This window comes from Hordeum vulgare, chromosome 5H, assembly GCF_904849725.1.
Source record: "Hordeum vulgare subsp. vulgare chromosome 5H, MorexV3_pseudomolecules_assembly, whole genome shotgun sequence".
NCBI classification, from domain to species: Eukaryota; Viridiplantae; Streptophyta; class Magnoliopsida; order Poales; family Poaceae; genus Hordeum; species Hordeum vulgare.
This window is the reverse complement of record NC_058522.1, coordinates 312,126,854-312,147,694: the sequence shown is the minus strand read 5'-3', so window position 1 is coordinate 312,147,694 and position 20,841 is coordinate 312,126,854. Positions and strand designations below refer to the sequence as shown.

The 20,841-nt window shown below is 43.7% G+C and overlaps 3 protein-coding genes across 3 annotated transcripts; 1 reads left to right on the top strand and 2 right to left on the bottom strand.

Annotated features, from left to right (window-relative positions):
• Positions 1 to 2,861: 2,861 nt before the first annotated feature.
• LOC123398347 lies at positions 2,862 to 7,444 on the bottom strand. Its single transcript, XM_045092825.1, has 4 exons — positions 7,333 to 7,444; positions 6,964 to 7,246; positions 4,797 to 6,473; positions 2,862 to 4,706 (listed from the first exon to the last, which is right to left on the bottom strand). Exons 3-4 carry the CDS (start codon positions 6,469 to 6,471, stop codon positions 3,856 to 3,858), a joined length of 2,526 nt encoding a protein of 841 aa, XP_044948760.1. The 5' UTR covers positions 6,472 to 6,473; positions 6,964 to 7,246; positions 7,333 to 7,444; the 3' UTR covers positions 2,862 to 3,855.
• An 807-nt stretch (positions 7,445 to 8,251) lies between these two features.
• On the bottom strand, positions 8,252 to 12,495 carry LOC123395380. Its single transcript, XM_045090370.1, has 6 exons — positions 12,051 to 12,495; positions 11,388 to 11,594; positions 10,613 to 10,793; positions 9,819 to 9,979; positions 9,308 to 9,538; positions 8,252 to 8,634 (listed from the first exon to the last, which is right to left on the bottom strand). The coding sequence occupies exons 1-6, from the start codon at positions 12,324 to 12,326 to the stop codon at positions 8,518 to 8,520; spliced, it is 1,173 nt and encodes a 390-aa protein (XP_044946305.1). The 5' UTR covers positions 12,327 to 12,495; the 3' UTR covers positions 8,252 to 8,517.
• Positions 12,496 to 12,625: 130 nt separating this feature from the next.
• Positions 12,626 to 16,343, top strand: LOC123395379. The gene is made up of 5 exons (XM_045090369.1): positions 12,626 to 12,988; positions 13,085 to 13,943; positions 14,025 to 15,753; positions 15,831 to 15,935; positions 16,019 to 16,343. The coding sequence occupies exons 1-3, from the start codon at positions 12,957 to 12,959 to the stop codon at positions 15,543 to 15,545; spliced, it is 2,412 nt and encodes an 803-aa protein (XP_044946304.1). The 5' UTR covers positions 12,626 to 12,956; the 3' UTR covers positions 15,546 to 15,753; positions 15,831 to 15,935; positions 16,019 to 16,343.
• Positions 16,344 to 20,841: the final 4,498 nt, after the last annotated feature.

Below are 20,841 nucleotides of genomic sequence, written 5' to 3'. Positions count from 1 at the left end.
CGATTCCTCTCCGAACAACTCCTAGCGCCTAGGAGTCTCCAATCTCCAAGAGTAACAAGATCCAAGGGGAAATGCTCAAGACTTGCTCAAATCATGATTTGCTTTGGTCACAAGGAGGAGAGGAAGAGGATCTATCTTTTGACTGGAACAACTCTTAAGAACACTCACAAATCAACTCGGGGTCTAGGATTTGGTGCGAGTGGGAGGGAGAGAGAGAGGGAGCACTAGGGTTCTTAAGGAATTTTATAATGTGGTGGTCAACCCTCTCCTAAAGTGGGAGAGGGATATTTATACCCCCAAGAAAAATAGAGCCATTTTCGCCACTTGTTGACCTGCGCGGATGAACCAGACAATGCCCAAATGATCCACCCAGGTCAAACGTTGCATGCCACTCCAAGGAGTCCGATGTCCGGGAGGGACACACGATGATATTGTGCAGGTGGAGTGCAGTGGGGAGCCCAGATGATCGGGGAGAACGTCCGGACAATCCAGAAGCCCATCCGGTTGGTCCGGCTCTAGGGGTTGGTGTATGTTGGTTCCTCGGCTCCTAGCTGGATGATCCAGAACTGTGGGTCCGGATGATTTGTCTCCGGAAGGCGAGTTTCTCTTGGTTCCTGGTGCAGACGGATGATCCAGAACGTGATCCGAATCGAGAAATCCCGAAAGATCGGGGACCTGGTCCAGATTATCGACCAGAGAACCCATGGTGAAGTCAATTTCACATAGGTTTTGGCTAAGAGGTTCTTAAGATGTGGGGTATGTCTGAAACCTAGTATTGTGGCAGTGTAGGTGTACGAAGATGATGACATGAAGATGATTCTTAAGCAAGTCTCAAATGTACCACATGGATCCCCTCTTAATAGTGCAGGATCCCTATAACTTAAGATTTATATAAAAGAGTCTATGTCTATCCTCTTGTTGTCATCTTTTTGAGTCATAACTTGTTTGATGTGTCCATGATCCCTGCACAATGATGCAAGGAGTCTAGTATCATGTGTATTCACTTAGCAAACATTGTGAGAAAGTATAAAACCCTAGAATTATGTGTTTTAATGTTGTATTGGTTTGACCCTCGTAGGGGTATATATATAATACAATATGAGGGAGAGAGACTTGGAGTAGAGGGCAAGTTGTACATGATATAAACCAATCCTATCTCTAACTCCTAATCCCTAACTTAAACATAATTATACTTCTAACAAACATAATTAGTCCCCTATATGTATTTTGTCATCAACATCAAAATATGATTAAGGGCATGATTGCATTCACTAGTTAAATTAAAGGTAAAAAATTGACCCAAAATACAAGGAAGAACTAATAAACCAGGATGGAGGTAGTAGCAGCAGCACGTAAAGCATTTTGCATCTGAATTGCATTTGGATTACTCGAGTAAATACTTCCTTTTAGTAGGCTTTAAAGTTGATATTGTTAGGGCTAATCGGCAGAGCTCCTCACACATTTTTCTTTGAAGTACAGAGGGATATAGGCTCAGTTCTTTTAAGCTTTTGATTTTCTAGAATCAGCTTTTGAGAAACTTTCACGAGAATCAGCTTCCCCCATAATCAGCCAGAATCAACCGCCGAGTTCTTTTCTAAGATTTTGGCCTGAGATTATGGAATGAGTTGTATGGTGAAATGTCTGAAATGTCCCTGAACTGAAACTGGGTGTTGAATTGCTAATACTTAGTTGTTTCAAACAATTTATCATGGACAACACTATGCAGCGGCGCCGCACCTGCGGCTTGCCGTGCGGCGGCCAGCTAATCACCATTCTAATAAAAAAAATAGAATTGCTTTACTAATCAGATTACTTTAAAAAAGCATTGCATGCTTCGGTCAAATCCCTCTCTCTTCCTCATGCATGCATACATGCATGGAATGATGTTATCAAGATTCCCTTTGATGTTTGAAATTTAAAAAAGTTTTATCTACAAAAATATTAATTCAATCGATGATCCGCTTTCATCATTGACTTTCTCGCGACGAGTTCTTCGAAACTAGATCCCATGTCGACATGTTCTGTCAACTATTTTTTTCTGTTCATACTTACCACATTTTTTGACCCACTTGCCATATTATTAACCACTTACTTGCCTGAGAAAAATAACTTAATTGTCACTTTTTAATGTTGATTCGTACAAAAGCCCTGTAGCAATTTTCGTTATACATGATATAAAAGCATGTCATAGGTTGTGTTTTCCAATTTAAATATGCCAACTTGTCATATTTATATATAACTTTACCAGAAAAATATTTTGTGTGCTTGTTAGTTTAACTATGCCGAGTTGTCATATTTACAAACGATGATCAAAAAAGACTTCTTGTGGTCACCGGTTTTAAATATGTTGAGTTGTCATATTTTTGCGTGCGATCTTCTAAAAAAAGTTGTTTGTGCTTGCCAGTTTGATTATGTCAAGATGTCATATTTATACACAATTTCAAAAAATATGACGATTAAGTTATTTTTTATCACACAATTAAGTTCTTACTAATATGACAAGTAAGTGCAACAAATGTGGTAAGTATGAGCAAAAAAAATTTGTCGAAACAGGTCAACATGGGATCTAGTTTTGAAGATTTCGTCGAAACAAAGTCAATGGCGAAAACAGATCATCGATCGAATTAACGGTTTAAGAGATAAAAGTTTTTGAATTTCGGTCATTTAGAGAGAATCTGATGACATCATTGCATGCATGCATGATAAAGAGAGATGAGTTTGGCTTCACTGTAGCACTGTGTTGTTCCGGGAATAGAAAAAATTACATCACTAATCACGCGTCAAGAAATCATGTATGGCTTTAAAAAAATCAAAAATGGGTGGAGAGCCGCCGCATGGGAAAGCAACGGTGCACACGCTGCTGATTAGATTTTCCCATTTATCATTAATCAGGCAAATCATCTCATCCATCTATCCATCATGCATTCATCTATCCATCCAATGTTCCATGTACAGAGGAGAATAAGCAGCCACTCTTTAGAGGAGGTGGTAGCCGACGGGCAGAGGAACTCACGGGCTGGGGAGATGGTGGTTAGAGGAGGCGGCGCGAAGGGCGATCGGAGCTGGCGTGGCGGAGAACCTCAGGGGCCGACATGGACGGCGGTCGACGACCGGCAGGGCACAGGACCTGAGCGGCCTGTGCAATGAGGGTCGGAGTGATGAGACGGCGCGGAGGACTGATTCAGCCAGCCGGATGGGCGCGCCGGGGGAGCACTCGCCGACTCGGGTAGGGTTCCGAGGAGGCCGCCGGTTGTCAAAGGAGAAGGGCGGCGGGATCTCGGGCGGCGGCGGCCCTGGATCTCGAGCTGCACAGGGGAGTGGGGGATCTCGGGCGACAGCGGGGAGTGGGGGATCTCGGGCGACAGAGGGGAGTGGGGATCTCACCGGTGGCATTTCCCTTGTAATTTGTGTTCCGAATAGGGGTATTGTGTCTAAACGAAACGTTTTGTTTGGTGGAACTTATCAGAATCGCCGGAAGCTACCCTTTTGCTCGATTCTGAGATACACTGCCGATTCTACTGATTCTTGGATGATTTTGAAGAAGCAAATCGAGTTCTTTTAAGCTTTTGATTCTTCAAACCCAGAATCATCATAACCGGTCGAAAAGAACTGGCCCATAGTTTGTAACAATTCTACTATTAGCCTATTTCACTAAAAATTAAAGGGAAACGTTTGAGAACATAGCCATTCATAATCCAAATCCAGTTTTCTCCACATACACAAAAATGAGTGCGTAGTGTTTTTGAGCCCTTGCTTAATGGAACTTAGCTTCAGTTTCCAACATCAAAGCTATTTGAAACTTCCAGAGCTCCAGGAGTAGCTCAATGCCTGGATCATGTGTTGCAACCTGCAATTTCAAACATCATGCTCATGCCGCCCTTCAACAGCAATAGATTTAGGAGTTCCAGCTGAATCTTTGAGCTCAAGTACTTCAGAACCATTGCCAAATGTCTCATAACCAGAATCATCATCCAGAGTTTGGGCCTCCATAACCTCCAGTTCAGAGTTGAGCTCGGATGGCTTCAGCTCCACCTCAACATCTTGAGAAATCTTTCCCTTGATATGGCCAGAGCTTAACTGTTCAAAAGCAGAGTCGACATCTTCGACAGGCTCTGTTTCAAGACATAACATGTCAGAAGCACCCCCTCCAGTATCTTTAGCAAGCTTGTGCTTTAAGCTATGATGCATCTGATCCTGCACATCTTCGAGTTGATTGAATAGCATTTTCATCTCTTCAGCTGAACTCACCTCAACAACATGGAGCCTAGAAGCACCTGCAAGCTGCTGGTTTTCTTCTGCAGTTGACAGCTCTCTGGACCCATTTCGAATTGGGACTTCTGAAATATGCTCATCTGCAGCAGGAAATACTTCTTCACTTGACTTTTCTTGAACCGGCTCAACATCACAAGCATCACATGTCAGTGCTTCCTGATTGACTTGTATAAATTGTGAATTTAGTTCTTCAACTGAACTCGCTTCAGTTGCATGCATCCCGGGGTTTGGACATAACGCCGGGTCACTTGAGTCATCTTCAAGTGTAACTGTCAAAGGTTGCCCCATAACGGGCTCTGAAACGGACTGCACTAGCACTTCCTCCATGCGGCTCCTGAATAACGAGTTAACTTCATCGATGGAATTCGCTTCAATGACATGTTGCTCGGAATTATTTACTTTCGATAGACAGCACAGCACTGATTGCTCACCGCCTGCAAGATATTACCAACCTTAGTTGAGCAAATATTTCCATAGGAAAAAGTACATTATATTTATTCGTCTGAAAGCCACAACAAATTTACCTGGATGAACTGAAATCTCCGCTTCTAAAGTGCTGGATTCATTTTTCATGATAGGAAATGAATTTATACCATCACTGGAATCAGTATAGTTATTGCCTCCATGCATCCCACAATCTCCTTTCAACACACCAGCATCTGAAATTGCTGGACTTAGTATTTTGATCTCTTCACCTAAATGTGCTTCCTGTGAACAAGATAACCTCCCATCATTCCCTTGCTTAGCAGCATCACTGTCCGAGTGATAACCAAGAGCATCTTCTCCACTGATTTCACCTTTCTCCGATTTGAGGCCACTGCGATGAGGATTAACGGAGTGCCGTCCATGAAAGTTCCCATGCTTTCTAAGCTGTGTTGCTGGAGAGTATGAGCGAGGAGTCCAAGTTTCTTGCAATTGACTGTCATGGTCCACAATATGGTCAGAAGGAAGATCAAATAGGTTTCCCCTTGGCAGGAGGAGTGACGGTGCTGAATCAGGTATCGGGGGCAACTCTATCACTTCCCCTTCCCCTGAGGCATTTGAAGGATCATATGGTTCACCTCTTGGTGTGGAAATGGAAGGAACCTGGACAAAGAAACGCGATGCATCCTTCAATTTTTGTGTTGCATCAGCGGTTTGCAAATCCATTAGCCTCTGGTCGAGTTCAAACTTCAGGATATTCTTTGCTCTTTGCAGCTCCATCAGACCATCGGCCCTACCATTCTGTCCTATGACATCCTCCTGACTATTTCCATCATCTTTCTCCTCTTCCTCTCCTTCACCTTCCTCGTCCGAATCGTCATCCTCATCAAGGTCACTCTCATCGTCATCTGATGAAGAATTCAAGTTGTCCCTGGACCTGGAGGCCAAGGTGGGGTGGCCAGTCCCCAAGTCTATCAGTGGGTGCAACTCTTCAAGCATTGGGATTATGTCGGTCATGGATGCATCAGGAGAAGAACTATCATCAGTAAGATCAGATTCAGAACCATAACAAAGATCCTGTCTGTCAGCAGACTGCCAGCAGGGACTTATGGGTTCACCCAACTGATAATGATTATGTACTTCATAGTCACCTCTTTCATTATTGCTGCTCTCGAATTCTAGCAGATCAGACTTCTCGCTGATTTGCTCACCATATCCTTCTCTTCCCACAATGACATTGGTTTGGGCATATTTAGCAGACTCCGTGCTAATCACAGTATCAGCCGCCACAAACATGACATCTGTTCCTTCACAGTGATTGTCATGTGTGTTATCAGCCGGGGCTCTCTCCACGACATACACTCCTGCACTGCCAGTTCTCTTATCCAAGAGTGTCTCGATAGTAACCCTCTCAACCTCCTCGGTTGAGCAGTCAGCAATGGAATTCTTGGACTTGGGGGACAGAGTTTGTTGATCATCAGAGGCTCCTTCTCCAGTCACTGACGGAGTACTTGGTTCGCCATAACTCAAAAGGGCTCCGAGAAGAAGTCCGGTTAACAGCAGGAGAGGAGAGGATGACACTAGGAAAGCAAGTAGAGGAGGGCAAATCCTATGTAGAAGCAGCAACAAAATCCCAGCGCCGAGTACCATAGGATAATCACAAGAAGATTGATAAGCGACTGCGAAAGAGGAATGCAGTATTCTCTTGGCGTGCAGAACAAGATCGTCCGTGCTGAGATCCTTGGTCATCTGCTTAAATTTGTCCATCGAACACATTCCTGGCATGATGATAGGAAGCAAGAAGCAGATCATTAGCGTAGGGAGATAATTCCGACACTAGTGATTGTAAAGCATGCGCAGATGAGATGAGCTCATGATCCAGTGAAAATGTTTGTTATCTATCTGTTTCTAATGTGGTGGTGCCTATTGTCGAAGAACACTCCGTATACTAGTACACTACTAACAATGAACCCTGATAAGAAAGAGCGCTGTCCTACAAAGATGAACTGGGCGACCAATTTGAGCAGGCACCTAGTTCCTCATTAACCAGATGATTTCTGAATAATTCTTGGCATGCAAATGTCTAAAGCCCTGCCCAAGACAGGAGTACAATAAACTCCAGCTTGCGAAACAGTGGCAGAAACTACAAGAGAAGGAAACAAAGATTCATCACAGCATAGTGTTTCCACCCAACAACAGCAAACCTGCAATGGTACCCAACAAAGCCAGCAGCATGCACAGCACAAGAAACATCTAGGACGGGCTCACCTGCGTCGACGCGACGACGAACAGCAGCGGCGGCCGAGGCAAGAACCAAAACCTCTTAACGTCGCACGCGCAGATGCAGTGCAGTGGAGAAATGGCAATCACATGGAACTAGATCGAATAAGTAAAGAAGCGAGACCAAAGCAAGGAAGCTGCAGTGCGGTGCACTAGGAGGCTCTTTTTCCTGTGTCTGGATCCCTTGCTTTGGACTTGCAGCACCACCCTTGACAGGGAAAAAATGCTTTGGTCGGCATCAAAAGGCAGTCCCGAGGCATCTCTTCCTCACCTGGAGATCATGGTGTGAGGAGAAAGTTACTCAGGTGGCATCATAACACATGTCCAAAGGTACTAACACAGAGGTTGATCTTCTACCTTTGTCCATCATGAAGCAGTGCTGGGAGATCTCGGCTCATCGAGATGTTACTTTGTACTTTTTTTTATCCTCCCTTCTCTTTGTGCTTGGTAGTACAATGATGGAACTGTGAGCTTCTGAAATGGCGGCATGTGCCCAACCTTTTCCTGTGGGGTGAGGGCGTGGCGTGCTGGATGCGCATCATTGCTTGCTAGTAGATCCACAAACTAGAGTGACATAATAAATGATATACTCGTAGAAAAAAAAAAGGTAAAGTTAAGTGAAGAAAGTAAACGATTCAGCTCCTCTTTTCACTGCTGGGTCGTGTAATTCTCGCTACTGCGAGTCTCGTCTACATATTTTTTGAATCCCATGAACTGTTCATCTGGATCAGTCAAAAATAATATCCCAAGTTCATCATGCATGCGCTGTAGATGTTAATCATGTTGCTCATGTAGGATTAGGAAAGAAAGCCAAACCGAGTCCTAGCAGTATTAGGATTCCTAGTCCTAGTCTATTTCCATAGTCCCTTGTGGACGTGTATAAAAGACACCCTAGGGGTGTTGATTGTAACACCAGAAAAACGAAAAGCAATACAAAGCAAAGGCTCGACACGGGCCTTTAGCCATCAAATCCATCGATCAGTTTTATTCGTGTCGCTAGTTACGCAAGTTCCGTCAAGTAGCCGGCCGAAGCAAGAATCGCGTAGGCACGCCTATACAGCTGCATACGCACGTTCAAAAGCCAACGTGCGCAAGAACGCATTCGGTACACAAGAGGACCAAGGCTACACAACACCAATCACTTCAACAAGGTCTCAGGAAAACTTCAAGGCCCGAAAGAAAGCAAGTCTTTTTCTCTTAACAGTTTTGACCTCTGAGCACTATCACGGAATGGATACATGTCCATAATGCTTGGAAAACAAGCGACCAACTCTGGTAACAACAAGCAGCAAGATTTTAATCTGCACTGCAACTCATTTACCATCCATCTATTTCCTGTACACATCCAAGTGACAACGTTTTACACGGAGGAAGCGATTTACGCGTTTACATCAACATGTCAGCAAAGGGAGGCCTGAGCTCATTTCTGTCCTGGGAAAGGAAAGGTGCTCGCTAAAAACAGCACCTGGTTACACTAGGACTCAGCCATAAGCAAGCAATAATATCCCTCAGAAATTCAAAACTGTGTTCCTTTGGGTTAAATCAATCAGAAATGTATCGTTGTGACTGGACAATGGTTGTTAGCTGCTTCAGGTTAGCTAGTACATGTCTTGGCCCAAGACTTTCAGCACCAATGTGGTTCAGAAGTTGTTCGACATCCTGTCAGGAAACATAACAGGAAGTTAAACGTCTAAGCAGAATTAATGCATAAAGGGGTAGAAGTAAACACTACACAGCAAGTTACTCAAATAAAAATCTGGATAAAAATGCATACCAATTATACGGATTGAACCACGGTTTATATTCCAGAAACCTAGAGGAGGGTTCACTGTTACTCATTGGTTGCCATTAAATTTCCATGCATCACTAAGCTCCATGTTTGTGATTTTCTACACAGCTTCCCAACTCATTGGTTGAAAATAGCCAACATTTTCATGAGATGCCACTTTTGCTACTTCCACAAAGCTCTGTCAAACTCACTCAAGACTGGCCTTTTTGTCGTATCCTGATCCATATCTAGCTATCTACCCACTCTCCTACTCAAGTACAAAACCATGACTATGGTCTGCTCATAAGGTTCTAAACCACCTATTCGATGCTAAGAGCTTAGCAGATAGATGTAGGCAGGTCATTCTCTTAAATCATATTTCGTTCTTAAGATCAGCATCTTTAAACTAATAATGGCACGGTTTTCGCCCGGTTTTCCATTAATTAACTGGGCGATTCTCTTCTGCTTAATTAATGGATGAGACAAATCTTTTGCCGCCGTTTAAAAAAAATAACAACTAACAATGCCTACTTTGCATTACATAATTGCAAAAGGTTGACCAACCTTGTTTAACAAGAATACAGCATATGCCGATCTTGTAGTTTCTTGGCCTTCAAAAAACAGAGGGAATTCCATTGTCCTCATGCTTGTGCTCAAAGGCGTAGAAGAACTTACTCCTGGGGCTATAGATGGGTCAACTGAAGGGGCATGATCAACAATATATGAATGTGAACCTCCCAACCGTAGTGGATATCGAAGAGGAACATCGAGATATGATGCAACAAGGGAGACCGCCTATGAGTCAAAAACGAATAGATATAGATTCAGCAGTACAAACGGAGAAAGGGTGGCATACTTAGTGTCTATGAATGAAAACTTCATGTCATTTCTATCACCGTGAAGCACAAATTGTCGAACAACACGATCTGATATAAATATCTTGTCACTCTACAACAGAATATTAACTCATACAGTATAATTTTTTAAACTCTTATAGAAAGGACATTAGAAGCAAACTAGAATGAATGAAGTCAAATTCTACCCATTGATTATTTATCAAGATTGAAATACATACATGTGCAACATATCCAAGAAGAGTAGCAGACTTTTGAATCTCTGTCTTGTCACTGAAGTAGCTGGTCTTTTTTATAGAAAGCCTTGATAACTGTAGACCCAAAATGGCCAAAGGCGTCTGTCCGTTTTGTGAACCATTGGGCGACACTGCTTCACCAACTCCTGAAATTTTTCAGTAGACTTAACAACTGTGACAACAGACTTTAAGATTACAGTCCCAGAATTTGTGATTCATTATATTTTCTTAAGAGGGAAATGAAACCAGTGTATCTCATTCTTTAATTAAAAATGCCGATTTCATCATAATAGCTATGAAATGCCAATTTCATCATACTAGCTACTTCAATGAAAACGTTACATGATGACAGCAGTCATGATGCAGTGCATGAACATAACTATTGAATAGGAGAAATATTCATGTCTTGAAAGTGCATCGATGCTATACCGTGCAAGGCAATTCCAAATCCAGAATTGCAGAATAATGCAAAAAGAATAAGAAGCTAAATGGCTAGGAAGATCCGTGTACAAACCACTATTCAAATAAATTTGACTACCAAGCATCAGCGCTGAATATTTATTGCATAAATGAATAAACGTACTAATCCACCCAGAATAGGTTCATGCAAGCATCAGTAGCAAGAACTGCAGCAAGAAAAAATTGCACACCATATGGTTCTGGTAGACCAGTAATATGCTAGTGACTGTGGAAACATATGCATGAAATTTTAGCATTTCAGAGAGAGCTGGTATGCAGAATTGGTGACTCACGAAGGTCGCAACAGGAGAGTGACATACCTGTTCTAGTGATACTGGAGTTTAATCCAGGCTTCCCAATTGGAGATTGCTCATTCAAGGGCCTCACAGGATATATCTGAGCAACTTGTCCTATCATGTATTGTTGTCTCATGCGTAACATTCGTTCCAGATCTTTAAGACGACCATGGCCATGTTCCCCGGACAGCAATTTACAAGGTTCCTGTAACCACCATCACCATACAAAAATGTCCGAGTGAGATTTGTGGAATAGAAGAGTTCCACCATATCCAGTTTTTTTTTTCGAAACGGAGGCAAAAGATTTGCCTCATTCATTAAATGAGGGAGAAGAGTTTTAGAGTGTTACAACCAGCCCACATGCTCCGCATGAAAATTACTCGTACAACACAATAGACCCTAGTTTCTTGGCACCTGCGATGACCCAAAGCTTGGTGTCGTCTATGATATCCAGTTTTTAAGTTTAGAAAACCGATCTTTCTAGAATCCCCATCATGAAAAACTATTTACACCAGATACCAAATCTAACAGAAGAATATGTTCAATTAAACAAATACAGGCCACAATGCACTGCGTCTTTATGTAGCCTTTCAATTCAATACTGATAGATTTATTATAAGAATTTACAAGAAGAACACCATTAAATGGCCATGAAACTTCCGTACGCTCTAGAGGAAAACACAAAGCAGGAAATGCTTTTCGGTAGAAATTTCCATGCACAAGACCTTTATGGCTTCTTAACAGGGGCTAAGAGAAAACAGTGCAACCAATTCTCGATCGCGTGCATACAACTGAATACCTGTAATTTACTTTGCGCTGCGCCAACAGTTTTGTCTGCTACCGTCAGTGTTCTGATCTTGACACAAAGTTGTTCCCTTCGATCCTCAACATTCGCCGACACTTCCTTCGTTTGCATCCTCAATTCCCCCATAAAATCAGCATGTGATTGCAATCTCTGCCTCATCTCAGCCAACTCATTATCCTGCTGAAGAAATGCCTTTCTTGCCTGTCAACACATTTGGAGGTATAAATCAAACATCCAGAAAAACTAACGATGTACTTTGCAACAAATCTAATTTCATACGGCCAAACAGATGCATCGAAAAATACAGTAATAGTCGCACGACAAATTTCCATAAGTCCAAAACAAGGAAAGGCCCATTTGGTTAAAATGTTCATAGGGCATCTAGTATCTGCGAATAAAATCTAAACACCAGACCTAGGACACACTGGTCACTAGGTAAGGAACGAAATGTTGCTTGCAAACTGAAGAATGTGGAAAGACTCGACGTGTCTGATGGAAGTACACCTAATTCGGGAGCAAAGCAAAGCACGCCGAAGATCCCGTGTGCGAATTGCAGAACAGAAAAGCGATGGCGCGCAACAGGATCTCATCATTCCACTAAGGATGAAGCAAGGAGCAACCCTACGCAGATCAAGCAATAATTAACTAATCAATTACCTCGAGCGCGGACTCGAGGCGCGCGGCGAGGCCGGCCTTGCGGTCCCTGGCGGCGGCGAGCGCGGCGGACAGGCTCCAGAGGCGCGCGAGCTCCTGCTGTAGCTCCTCCCAGCCGACGACCTTGGGCGCGTCGGCACCCAGCACCTCGCTCCCCGGCACAACCACCCACCTGCTGCCGGTGCTGCTGTCCCCCTCCTCCCCCTCCTCCTCCTCCTCCTCCTCCTCCTCCTCTAGCGGGGACGGGTTAGCACTGGCAGACGAGGGCCCCGGGTCCATGGCCCGGGATCATAGATAGAAGCTGGTCGGGATTCCTCTAGGGTTTGGAGATTTGCGCTTCTTCCTCTTCTTCTCCGAGAGATCCTGCTCGGTTTTTTTTGGGAAAAATTGCTACAGGACACCCTTACTTTTTGGCGTTTGCCAAAACACACTACTAAATTGTGGCTTTGCCAGGTACCATTATAATTTCGTGCAACATTTGCCAAAACACATTGTACGTTCCAAAACGGAAAAATTCACTTTTCTCATACGAAATTACAATCTTACCCTTGGAGATATGTACGCAGGCTTCTTTCTTCCAAGCGTTCAACTCCCACGAACAGGCCGATCTCGTAGGCTGCGCTGCCGCTATTTCGCGAGGAACCCAAGCCAAGCGGGCGGCGCCGCCCGATCTCGCAGGTCGCCCTGCCGTTGCCCCATCAACGCCGATCTCGCCGTCCCCGTCCCCCTCAACACCGGCTCTGTCCATCCCCATCCTCCGTCCTGCATCACCTCCCGTTCCTGTCCCCTGCGTCGCCGGCCAGGCCCCAACGGCGAACGGCGTGTACAGGAGTCGCGCCGCTCCGCAAGGAGACCAGGACGCACCGGCCGTCCGCACCGGCGCCCTCACTTGCGACGAAACCGGCAGCGATGGACGACAACTTGACCTGGGTGCCTGAGAGGTAATTCCCTAATTCCCTTCTTAATTTCTCTCAATTGAATTGGATGTGAACTGATAGTAGTATAGTCTCTAATTCATGTCCTATTAATTTTCATAGGATGGACAGTAGTTCAACTACTATAATTGATGTTCGGGTGTGTGCGTATGCTGAATTTGGTGATAATGGGACACAAGTTTGGCATCCAACTAGGGACGAACTGAAAGTTGTAGACAGAGATTGTGTCAATTTCAAAGATTTCAGTGAAGAACTTGACGAAGAAATAAAACATGGACTGAATCAGAAGTTGTTAATCACTTTCTGGGATAAAGTTAGTCGTTCTTTTGCAGAAATCAACCATGATACTTTGTTATTGACTGCAATAGATATGTATTGGGATGAAAGGAAGTTGCCTATAATGGTCTCTGTTGTTTGCAAAGGGGATAACAGTACATCTGCTTGTGTTCCACAACTGACAACACCTCTAAATCCAACTGATAAGCCGCAGCAACAACAACAACCTGCTGACAATGAACATGAATCCGCCCACAGTGAGCATGAGTCTTCTAGCAGCGAGGAACCACCGGTTCTTGATGATTGGGTTGACGCAGAAGTTGAGTATGTTGGCGTAGATGATGAGTTTGAATACAAAGATTTGCTAAGTGACTCCGATGACTCTAACTTAGATGGTGGGTATGATTCTGATGCTTCAGTTCAGGATGAGCTTGCTGTGGATGACACAGTTGGGTGTGAGACCATTGTCCATGTGACAGATTTTGAAAATCCCAAAATTGAAGTTGGTGTTACATTTGAAGATGGTAAATCCTTTAAGAAGGCTATTAGGCAATATGCAGTAAAGGGCGAATATGAAATCACAGCTCCATACTCTGAGGCAACAAGGTACAGGGGCTATTGCAAAGCTAAGAGATGCAAGTGGAGGATACATGCAAGCCAACTTCAAGATGGGAGGACTTGGCAGGTATGTAGTGTTTGCTTCAGTTATCTATTTTTTCCGATCTATTCTATAACATGGTTCTGATGTGTATATTTGTGAATGTAGACAAAGAAGATGCCAAGGAAACACAACTGTGGAAGCACAGGGACAGTGGAGAAGAACTGCATGGCAAATAATCATTGGGTATGTGAAAGGGTCATGGAATGGCTCTCAAAGGATGCTAGCATCGGGCCTACGGAGCTACGGAAGAAATTAGAAGAGAAGTACAAAATCAAGATATCAAAGTGGGTTGTCTGGGATGGAAAAGAAATGGTTCTAAAGAAGCTCCAAGGTGATTGGGATGCTAGCTTTGAGGATGCTTTTAGCTTCAAAGCTGAGTTGGAGAGGACAAATCCGGGAAGCATAGTGGACATTGAGTTCGAGAAGGATGGAGAGGGAAAACATATGTTCACTAGGATGTTTGTTTCCCTGCGTGCATGTGTCGATGGGTTTATGTATGGTTGCAGACCATATCTAGGCGTGGACTCAACTGCACTAACTGGCAAGTGGAGAGGACAACTTGCATCTGCCATTGCTATTGATGGAAATCACTGGATGTTTCCAGTAGCTTATGGTGTGTTCGGCTCAGAGACGTCTGATAACTGGGCATGGTTCTTTGACAGGTTGCACATGGCTATTGGGTCACCCCCTGGATTAGTTATATCCACAGATGCAGGTAAAGGTATAGACGCTGTTGTTACCCAAGTTTTCACAAATGGGGTGGAGCATAGAGAGTGCATGAGGCACTTAGTGAAGAACTTCATGAAAAAATTCCGTGGTGATGTCTTCCTCAAGCACTTGTGGCCAGCTTGTAGAGCTTATAGAATTCTTCGGTTTGAACAACACTACTATCCTATGCTTGAAGCATGTCCTGAAGCCATGCAGTGGTTGGATGACAATCACAAGCACCTGTGGAAAAGGTACCAATTCTCCGAAACCAGCAAAGTAGATTATGTGACCAATAATATTGTTGAATCCTTCAATAGTTGGATTAGAGAAGAAAAGTCTCTTCCAGTCATTCCTCTTCTCGATAGAATAAGGCAGATGATAATGGAGAAAATGGACTTGAGAAGGAGAATTTCCTATAAACTGCGTGGAAAAATTCTTCCTCGTGTTGTCAAGGATGTAAATGCTAAGAGCCGAGGATTGCCATATGTCCACAGTTTTTATAACAAAGATCAAAACAACACTGCACTTTTAGCTGAGGTTCAAGGTGTTGATAAGGACCTGCAACCTTGGAGGCACGCATTGGATCTCACAAATAGAACATGCACTTGTAGGCAGTGGCAAGTTACTGGTTTGCCTTGCTATCATGCTGTACATGTTATCACTAGCATGAGAAATCCCAAGATGGAAGATTACATTGACGACTACTACTCAGTTCACAAGTTCAAAAAAGCTTATGAAAATTGGGTAGGGCCAATGACAGATAAGAGCCAATGGCCAAAGGTGGACCTTGGATTTAAACTTTGGCCCCTTGTTCTGAAACGTGCAGCTGGGAGGCCAAGAAGATACAAAGATGGGAAGAAGGAGGAACGACACGTAGAACCGTCACATGTAAACGTTGTCATCAAAAGGGCCACATGAAGAAAACTTGCAATGAGACAGTCCTTGATCCTAATGCACCTCCACCAGCACCACCAAAACCAAAGAGAGTAAGAAACAAGATCAAGAAGAAGGCAACTGAAGTTCAAACACAAGCTGAACATATTGAAGCACGAGCTCTGGTTATCTGCACTACACCCTCAAAGGCCTCCACTCCAGCCATGCATAATAGTATCCCAATGACAAGAAGGTGATTAAATCTGCAAGTTTTTTCTCTATTTACATGCTAACAAAATAATTTACACTTGTCTCCATAATTTTTGGCAGCCGTAAGCGGCAATTAGATCTTGATTCAGCAGCTATTCATGGAATGTGCACACCAACAAAACAGGTTGCTTCTACTATTGATGAAAACAGCCCAATGACAAGAAGGTAAACCAAAACAGCAAGTTTCGTGCAATTATTACATGACTAATTGTTTCCCAATGTGATTTACATGCTTATGATTAATGCAGCCGCAAGAAACAATTGGGGTTGGATGCTACTATGCATAAGGCGTCAAAAGTTGTCGCTAATCCTAAAGCCATGAAGAAAACAACTCGCAAGTTGGATGTCAGGAAGGCCAAAAAGTAGTGTTCGGTTTTTCCATGTACAGGATGTGTGCTAGTGCTAGCTAGGTGAAACCGTATTTCTTCATAACATGTTATTTTGTGGGCTGTTATGTTGGCCTCTAGTTGGTTAAATCGTATTGTATGCCTACAGCAAAGTAAATGTTGTCCAGATTTGTTTACTCCTGGTACTCAAAAGTTTGGTTTAAGTTGAGAGTAAATGTTGTCCAAATTTGTTTACTGTTGAATATGTCTACTGTTGTTTTGGTACTAAAATCTATGGTTCAAACTAAGGCCAAATGTTGTACGATTTTTTTTTTTGCATATAAATGTCCTAAGTTTAAATGTACAAACTCTCCCTCATTCCAAAATCAGAAATACGGGCAAATAAAATGGTTCAAAACCGGTCATAAAATGGTCATTCCAAGCACAAGTGTCAAACTTTCCGTTTTGGGACATCCAGTGTGTTATGGCAAACGTGTCACAAAATTATAATGGTACCTGGCAAAGTCACAATTGAGCGGTGTGTTTTGGCAAACGCCAAAAAGTAATGGTGTCCTGTAGCAAATTTTCCCGTTTTTTTTCCTCGATCGAGTTTCTAGTCGAGTGGAACGAAAGGGTATTTTCTTTTTTCCTGAGAAAAGGTGGAACATTTTATTTTTTTAACAATCTCACGAAGCTTTATTTAACTCAGATCAATGTTTACAAAAATAAATGCAAGATCATCGGGATTGTCTAACCATACATGGTGGCCAACTCCTAGTCTAGTAACATGTTTCACTAAATTATGAGCCTTGAAATTCAAACTCCTAAACTCATGAGCAAATATGCAGGAAATAAATGAGTTCTTATTATCTATGATCTCATGTAGTATGGTACCATAGCTCGACGGGTTCGTTGCTTGATATCATCCACCACCACCTTGCAGTCCGAGGCCACGTGTATGTTTTGCACATTGAGGTCGCTCGCAAGGGCTAAAGCCTCGCGCACTGCTAGTGCTTCAAGAGTAGGTGTGTCGCTTATACCTTTGAAGATAATGGCCGACCGCCCTTGGAATGTTCCACTGTGATCACGACATATAGCTGCAGCAACCCCCCTTCTCTGATTCGATGAGACAGCAGCATCAACGTTTACCTTGAACACAGGTGCCGGAGGAGGGATCCATAGGGATAGCCGAGCCATCTGTTGCCTCGCTGGAGTGTTCCCATGACCCTTTAACACATGTAGATGTGAGATGTAAGACTCAATAAAAAGGTTTACCGATTGTGGGCTTGGAAACTCTTCCTCATATGGCCTTCCGACGCGTTCTCCATACCGCCCAAAGAGTCACAACCATTAGTATGAAGTCCTGTTGTGGTAGCTCCTCATAAAAAGAGAACTGCCAGTTTCTTGCATTAGGATCCGTGTTTAGGCTCATTTTTTCCACCAACTCATCCTTCGCAAGTGCCCAGATACATCTCGACGTAGTGCAGTCCAAGAGTGTGTGTCTCCACGAATCCTCTCTTCCACACAAAGCATAGACCTTAGAGTTCGTCGTGTGACGATGGCACAACATATTCATTGTTGGCATCAAATGTCGGGCCAGGCGCCATAAGAACACCTTCAATTTCAAGGGGACCTGATTATGCCAGAGCCTCGCCCACTCTTTGTCCGTCACACCTGGACATGAATCTCCCCCATTACCTTCAAGCCAGTTCTCCCGGTGCTCGCGTGTGTTGATCACCATACGGTATGCCAAGTGGACCGAGAAAGTCATGTTCCTCTCAGCCGACCATGCCTAGAAATCATCCACGTTCCTTATACATAAAGTTATATACATGACGGTGTCCGCATCAAAGGGTAAAAACGTTGTTCTGATGAGGTCTTCTTTCCATGTTGTGGTTCCATCGATCAGCTCTGCCACCCAAGTTGGTCGGTCACTTGTGAGGGTCGTGATCGGCCGCAAAGGGCATAGCCTGGGTAGCCAATTTGTATCACATATGTTTGTATTTTGACCATTTCCTATACGCTTGATCACCCCTTGTTTCAGAATCTCTCTACAGTCAAGGATAGCTCTCCAGATCTATGACGGGTGGTTTTCAAGCTCCGCCTCTAGGAAGTTTGTGTTTGGGAAATAAGCAGCCTTGAGGATTTTTGCACTAAGAGAGCTTGGCTCCATCAGCAGTCTCCGTGCCTGTCAGGACAACAAGGCGAGGTTAAAAACCTCCAAGTCCCTAAACCCCATTCGACCAAGGTATTTAGGCTTTGTCATAACATCCCAAGAGACCCAAGCTGGTTTTCGTTTGCCACGTTTGCTTTCCCACCGGAATTGCTGAATGATAGATGTGATGTTTTCACAGAGACTCCTTGGCAGCCTGAAACACGACATCGAATAAACAGGGATGGCTTGGGCCATCGATTTGATAAGGACTTCCTTCCTTGCTGCCGAGAAGAACTTCTCCATCCACCCTTTTACCTTTTCCCAAACTCTATCTCTCAAGTATTTAAAAGTACCCATCTTGGAGTGACCAACATCGGTTGGCATGCCCAAATATTTGTCACTCAAAGACTCATTAGTAACATTTAAGGTGCTTTTTATGCTATCTCTCAGAGATTGTGGGCAGCCCTTACTAAAGAAAATAGTCAACTTGGCATGATTGATTTTCTGTCTCGAAGCATTACAATAAGTATCCAAGAGGTTTGAAACCATGGCAGCTCCCTCATCACTAGACTTGAACAACATCATGTTACCGCCAGCAAAAAAGGAGGTGGTTAACAGCTGGTGTTGTCGGTGCCACCTTGATCTTTTCCAGGACTGGCGATTGAGGACAGGATTTCAAAAGGCACAAGAGGCCCTGTGTTGCGATCCATAAAAGATAGGGGGAGATAGGATCTCCCTGGCGGATACCCCGAGTTGGTATAAACTCTTCGAGCTTTTCCCCATTAACCAGAACAGAAAAAGATATTGATCTTACCATGCCCATTACTGTGTTTATCCAGGTTTGTGCAAAACCCAACTTCTCCATCGTAGCTTGCAAGTAAGACCACTCCAGCCTATCATACGCCTTCATCATATCTTATTTCAAGGCGCAAAAACTGTTCGATTTCGCCTTACTCCTCTTCATGAAATGCAAGCACTCATAGGCATTGATAATGCTGTATATGATCAACCTACCAGGTACAAATGCCAATTGTTCCTCACAGATTATGTCAGGGAGAATCATCTTTAACCTATTTGTCACCACCTTTGACGCAATTTTATATATAACATTACAAAGGCTAATTGGACGAAACTGTGAGAGAAAAGTAGGATTGAGAACCTTCGAGATCAACACCAGAAGTATGTCATTGATACAATCGACACTCTCTTCACCTCTTACAATTTTCAGAATCACCCTAGTTACTTCCTCCTCAAAAATGTCCCAATGCCTCTAGTAGAAGTGAGCTGGGAAGCCATCAGGCCCTGGCGCCTTCATAGGCAACATCTGAAAGAGAGCGGTTTTAACTTCCTCATTCGTGTAGGGTGCTCCGAGCTTTGCATTCATCTCAGCTGTAACTCTGACCGATACTTTTGATAGCACGTCGTCCATGCCCGTGACCCCTTCGGAGGTGTAAAGATTCCTGTAAAAATCGGTTACAAGTGCTCTGACTTCAACCTGGTCTTCCATCAACACTCACATGGAATCAACAAGAGCTTTTATCATATTCTTCTTTCACCGCTGACTAGCACGGAGGTGAAAGAATCATGTATTCCTATCTCCGGCCGAGAGTGATACGTCTCCAACGTATCTATAATTGTTGATGGTTCCATGCTATTATCTTGTCAAACTTTGGATGTTTTGTATGCCTTTATATCTTCTTTTGGGACTAACTTATTAACTCAGTGCCAAGTGCCAGTTCCTATTTTTTCCGTGTTTTTGACCCTTTTCAGAGGAGAATATTAAACGGAGTCCAAACGGAATAAAACCTCCAAAAAGATTTTTTCCGAAGCAGAAGATACGCAGGGAGCTGGAGAACCAAGGCACAGGGCACCACGGTAGGCCACAAGCCTCCTAGCCGCGGCCTGGGGGCGCGCCTAGCAGGCTTGTGGGCCCCCTATGGCTCCTCTGCCCTACTTCTTCCGCCTATAAATCCCCAAAAAATCCAAAACCACGGGAGAGAGCCACGAAAATACTTTTCCGCCGCCGCAAGCTTCTCTCTCCGCAAGATCCCATCTGGGGCACGTTCTGGTGCCCTGCCGGAGGGGGGATTCGGACACGGAGGGCTTCTTCATCAACACCATTGCCTCTCCGATAATGCGTGAGTAGTTCACCATAGACCTTCTGGTCCATAGCTAATAGCTAGATGGCTTCTTCTCTCTCTTGGATGTTCAATACAAAGTTCTCCATGATCTTCATGGAGATCTATCCGATGTAATCTTCTTTTGCGGTGTGTTTGTTGAGATCCGATGAATTGTGGATTTATGATCAGATTATCTATGAATCTTATTTGAGTTTCTTCTGATCTCTTATATCCATGATTTGATCTCTTATATGCATGATTTCATATCCTTGTAATTCTCTTCGAGTTGTGGGTTTTGTTTGGCCAACTTGACCTATGATTCTTGCAATGGGAGAAGTGCTTAGTTTTGGGTTCATACCGTGCGGTGTCCTCACCCAATGACAGAAGGGGTAGCGAGGCACGCATCGTGTTGTTGCCATCAAGGGTAAAAAATGGGGTTTATATCTATTGCATGAATTTATCCCTCGACA